This window comes from Nannospalax galili, unplaced genomic scaffold (assembly GCF_000622305.1).
Source record: "Nannospalax galili isolate Female #2095 unplaced genomic scaffold, S.galili_v1.0 scaffold1255, whole genome shotgun sequence".
Taxonomy (NCBI): Eukaryota; Metazoa; Chordata; class Mammalia; order Rodentia; family Spalacidae; genus Nannospalax; species Nannospalax galili.
In genome coordinates, this window is record NW_008336359.1 from 1,443,781 (window position 1) to 1,449,176 (window position 5,396).

Genomic DNA, 5,396 nt, shown 5'->3' on the forward strand with positions numbered 1-5,396 from the left:
ATGTAAGTTTTTAAAAAATTTTAATGTATATGAATGTATTGCCTGCATGTATGTGCATCCATATCATGCAATGATCAGAGAGACCAGAAGAAGGTGTCAGGTCCCCCAGAACTGGAGTTACCAACAGTTGTTAGCCACCATGTGGGTGCTGGGAACCGAACCAGGTCCTCTGCAAGAGCAGCCAGTGCTCTTAACCACTGAGCCATCTTTCCAGCTCCCATCTTACTTTTTGAGAAAGGGCCTCTCACTGAACTTGGAGCATGCAGATTTAGCTAGACTGGTCAGCAAGCCCCAGGGATCCTCTTGTCTCAGCCTTCCCAGCACTAAGATTACAGGCACGCAGCACTGCACTCGACTTTTTATGTGGATGCTGAGGATCCAAAGTCAGATCCTCATGCTTGGGGTAGCCAACACTTTGCCAATGGATCCATCTTCCTAGCCCCAAGAATCGTTTGTTTTCTTAACTAAGTTCTTGAAAAGTTTTAAGAAACTTCTTTTCAGTACTAATTTGAAAAATCATTTTCTCATATAATAAATTATTGGGGTCCTCAAATGTGTTTCTTCCCCAGAGTGCTTTCTAAAATGGAAACTTGAATGCTTTACTTGCCTGCTTACAATCTTCCACTGGCTCCTCAGAGACATCAAAATAAAATTCAAATTCAAAAGCAAAGCATATAAGGCTTGTTGTCCATCCCTCACCTCCTCCTGCTCCCCTCTGCTTTTTATGTTAGCTAATGTGCCACTATATTCACCCACAATGCCCTTCTTCACCCTTACTCCAGCTAATTCCTACACGTTTTCTATGGTATGACATAGTCTTTGCTTCTTGTTAAAAAAATTACACCTTCACACACACACACACACACACACACACACAATCCTCCATTCCATTTTTTTTTTTAGTTTTTATCATAGAACTCATTATGCCATATTGAAGTTGCCTGTTTATTTGTATATTTCTATTTGTTTGAATTGGAACTCTCAAGTCCTAATACATAATATTCTTTAGATACATGCTTATGGAATAATTACTTTTAACTTGACTGTCTTCTGCCAGACTTGCTAGACACAAAAAATGACACCAAGGTAAATCTTGGTTCCTTTCTGAATTTACTTATGATTTGAGTTTAGGTGTGCAAGAAAGTTCAGTTTAAATGAAAGCCAACAGCTACACAATAAGTTTCTTAAAAATCTATGCTAAGGGGCTGGAGAGATGGCTTAGTGGTGAAGAACACTGAATATTCTTGCAGAAGACCCGGGTTCAAATCCCAGCACCCACATGGCAGCTAACAATTGTCTGTAACTCCAGTTCCAGGGAATCCGACAGCCTCTTCTGTCCTCTGAGGGCACTGCATGACACGGGTACACTTACATGCAGGCAATACACACATACACATGAAAATATAAAAATAGGGGCTGGAGACATGGCTCAGCGGTGAAGAACACTGACTGTTCTTGCAGAAGACCCGGGTTCAAATCCCAGCACCCATATGGCAGTTAAAAACTGTCCGTAACTCCAGTTCCAGGGGATCTGACAGCCTCTTCTGTCCTCTGTGGGCACTGTACGACACGGGTGCACTTACCTATATGCAGGCAGTACACATGTACACATAAAAATAATAAATAAAATATTTAAATATATATATAAAACTTTTTAAAAATCTATGCTAAATATATAAATTTGAAGACAAAATAAGATATAATCATCAAATGCATTAAAATGTAAGTGTGGCCAGGCATGATGGCGCACGCCTGTAGTCCCAGCACTTGGGAGGCAGAGGCAGGCGGATCTCTGTGAGTTCAAGGCCAGCCTGGTCTACATAGTGAGTTCCAGGACAGCTGGGACTACAGGGAGACCCTGTCTCAAAAAGACCAAAAAAAAAAAAAAAGTAAGTGTGAAATGGTAGGCAGCGAAAATGATAGAAAATCAAGTATACTGTACCTTTCTTCAATTTAGTTCCTCAATTACATCCACCTAACATGTAACATCCATATCTAGAATCAGCTATCAAAAACTATGTAGTTATTCATTCCATGGTTGGCTTGAAAAATGCTGGATCCTCACTTGAGGATCACCCAAATTATTTTTTTTGAAGCAAAGTTGGGAGTTTTCACTAGAATTTTTTTTATTTGTTTGTTTGGGTTTTTTTGTCTTTTTGAGACAGGGTCTCCCTGTAACCCCAGATGTCCAGGAACTCATTATGTAGACCAGGCTGGCCTTGAATTCACAGACATCCGCCTGCCTCTGCCTCCCAAGTGCTGGGATTAAAGGTGTGCACCACCACACCTGGCTCAGAGATGTTTTAATATAGACTTTAAGCATGAAGGTTAAGAGAAAGACAGGGAGGGAGAAAGGGAGGGAGGGAAGGAGGGAGGAAGGGAGGGAGGAAGGAAGGAAGGAAGGAAGGAAGGAAGGAAGGAAGGAAGGAAGGAAGGAAGGAAGGGAAGGAAGGAAGGACGGACCTCAGAGTATAAGTATGGGTTTCTCAAAGAAGAGTTACAGTTTATTAAAAAGACATGTTCAGCAAAGATTTTAAGCACAGAGTTAAGAGCAAGAGATTTGCCCGGGGAGAATAAGGCATACCCAAGTGTGGTAATGGATCACCCAAACTTCTAAGTGGCCAATTCTATAACACCATGAGAGATGGTCTTACTTGGTACATTTGCTCTGATCCAACTTTCCTAGAATGCCTGTTCAACTTCAAACAAGTTTCATTAAATACTGAAATATTGAAAATTCCATCATCTTCTATGAGATCGACTTCTAAAAGACAAGAGAACATATAAAAAAGGTTGTGTCATCTTAGCAAAACATCATGGCTAAATGAAAGTGAAACTCTAACGCTCTCAGGGGACTGGTACAGTGTTTAACATAAAGAGAACTAAGTTTAAATTTGGTATTAGTAGACTTAGCTTCAAGCCCTAGCTCTCTACAATTTCGTTTGGGTGTGTGTGGGTGTGCGCTCATGTGTGTATTTAACTGCTCACCACCTTATTTTTTGAGACAGTCTCTTGCGGACTCTGGAGCTTGCTGACTGCTAGGCTGGCTGGCTAGCCCCAAAGATCCTCCTGTCTTTACTTTCCTAGGGCTAGAAATACAAGCATGCACCACTGCTCCCAGCTTTTTCACTTGGGTTCTAGGGATTGAACCTTGTCATTTATGATAAACACTTCACCAACTGAGCCATCTCCCGAGTCCCTGTTTCTTTTTCCAGTTTTTGTTTGTTGCTTGGTTGGTTTTGTCAGTTTTTTCAGTTTTGTTTCTGTTTTGAAACTGGTTTTGAACTTGATATGCAGTTCAGGCTGGCCTCAAACTCAGAATCTCCCTTTCTTGGCCTCCAGAGTGCTGGGATTATAGGGATGCATCACCACATCCAGAAATAAATCTTCTGAGTTGTAAAAGCTTAGGGAAGTTCAAGTGCCTTGAACTCTTCTGAACCTCAGTTTTCTCATTTGAAAATCAAGTTACTCAGCTTGCTTTCTTATATCATGAGCTGCTGAGAGAGCCAAGTGAAACATTCAAATATTGTTGAAACTACTAAAGCTGTGACTTTTGTAGAAAGTTAATTTTATTATTAGATGGGCCATAGTAAAACATGAAGATAAGCATAACCAGTGCACAGACTTTTTAAGGATAAGGGAAATGGTGAGTAAAAATCAAAGGCTACAGATTAGGAATCTCAGGACCAGAGCTTTCCACCTAGAAAATGGCCGGAAAGCAGATGGTGAGGCAAAAAGGCACTGTAGTCTTCCTAGACATGCTCATCTGGGCTCGGCTAAGGCAGTCAGCAACCAGGACACAAACCTGTTTCAACCATTATTCTTTACTTCCTGTGGGAAGAATCATCCCTGCAAGATTTGGTGCTAAGGATTGAACCCACAGCCTCACACATGTAAATCAAGTATTCTACACTAACCCCAAGCAAACATTTATCTATCAGATTTAAGCAAATATCTATCGGAGAAGAGCTATTTTATAACTACCTTTAATATTTATTTCTCCCATAGGAGTTTGTGCCACCTAAAAAATATTAATGATGATGGAAAATTATTCCAGTCAAAACCAGACCTGCCCAAAGCATTTTCAGTATCATTAACATATGCAATACAAGGCAATTAGCTGAGAGAAAATATTTCTGACTATAACTAGAAAATGAGAAAATATGGTTATAAGGCTCTGTAGGCCTGTCACTGTGTTCTTTATCTTCACTGCTTTTAAAGATTTTATAAGGACATAGAAAGAAAAAAACAGCCACATATACCACATGGTTTTAAAGAGAGTCAAATGTATGCATGTGAGAAATGTATGGAAAACAGCACATTAAGTCTGTGTCTGCACACAAACAGAACACAAGCAGAAATATCGTCTGCAAGTTCCCGCTCAAGACAGTTTTCATATAACACAGCCATTACAGTCAGAATTCAAGGGAAGATGACACTGAGAACAAAGACATCTGGCTTCCTCTTCCCACACCCACTCCTGACAGAAGTGACTGAGAATAAGTAAAAATGGGTCAAAATTTGCATCTGGGTTGGATGGAAAGGTCGGTTGCCATATGCAAGGCAGAAACATGAAGACTTCTATGCTTAGCACAATAAAAGAGACCAGGCTAAACAGGGACTCCGAGTGACTATTCAGCCTGCCTTCCAAACAAATGAGATAGTCTCCACATTTCAAAGGAAGGAACTAGAAAACTGGAGGCCTTGGGGGAAGCCAAACAGGACACAGGACAAGTCGATGATAAATGTCCTTGTAGAGTCATAGCATATGAATTCCCAAATCTAAGTGCACATCAGGACTACACAGACACAGCACCTCTGAAGTGATGCTTGGACATCTAGAGTGCTTTTTAAAGTTCACCAGGTAATTCTCCCTACCAAGTACTAACCAGGCCTGACTGACTCTGCTTAGCTTCTAAGATCAGACCTCAGGAACAGGAAGACAATGTGACAGAAGTCCTGGGCTAATGGCCTCTCTGCTGCTTCAGTGGGCTGCAGCACCACAATGAAGCCAGACAGAGCTGAGCTAGCTCAAGGTCAATGGCTTCACAAATCAACATAGCAAGATCCCTGGAAATTAGGCTCAGGGAGATGGGCTTCCCCACAGCTGGCCTCAGAGGAGACCAGCTCACTTAACCAGCAGTAAACCCTTCACAGGGAAGATGCAGATATGCACACTAATATTGTCCAGTGAAAAGTGAGATCAAACAGAATTACATCCATCTTATTAGAAGGAAACTATCAGTCTAGACAGAACTTTTATCTTCTCAGAATAATCTAGAAGCGCATACACACACACACACACACACACACACACACACATCTTGCTGCATTCTCCTGGAAGGCAGACCAAAAAAAAAAAAAAAAAAAAAAAAAAAAAAAAAAAAAAAAAAAAA

At 40.8% G+C, this 5,396-nt stretch overlaps 1 protein-coding gene across 1 annotated transcript in view; it reads right to left on the reverse strand.

Moving 5' to 3' along the window:
- Positions 1–5,396, reverse strand: part of Susd1 (sushi domain containing 1) — a 155,192-nt gene that overhangs the window by 65,639 nt on the left and 84,157 nt on the right. Inside the window, exon 9 of the mRNA XM_008831144.3 lies at positions 2,655–2,764. Within this exon, the coding sequence (XP_008829366.2) occupies positions 2,655–2,764 (110 nt within the window). The remainder of the gene's footprint in view (positions 1–2,654; positions 2,765–5,396) is intronic.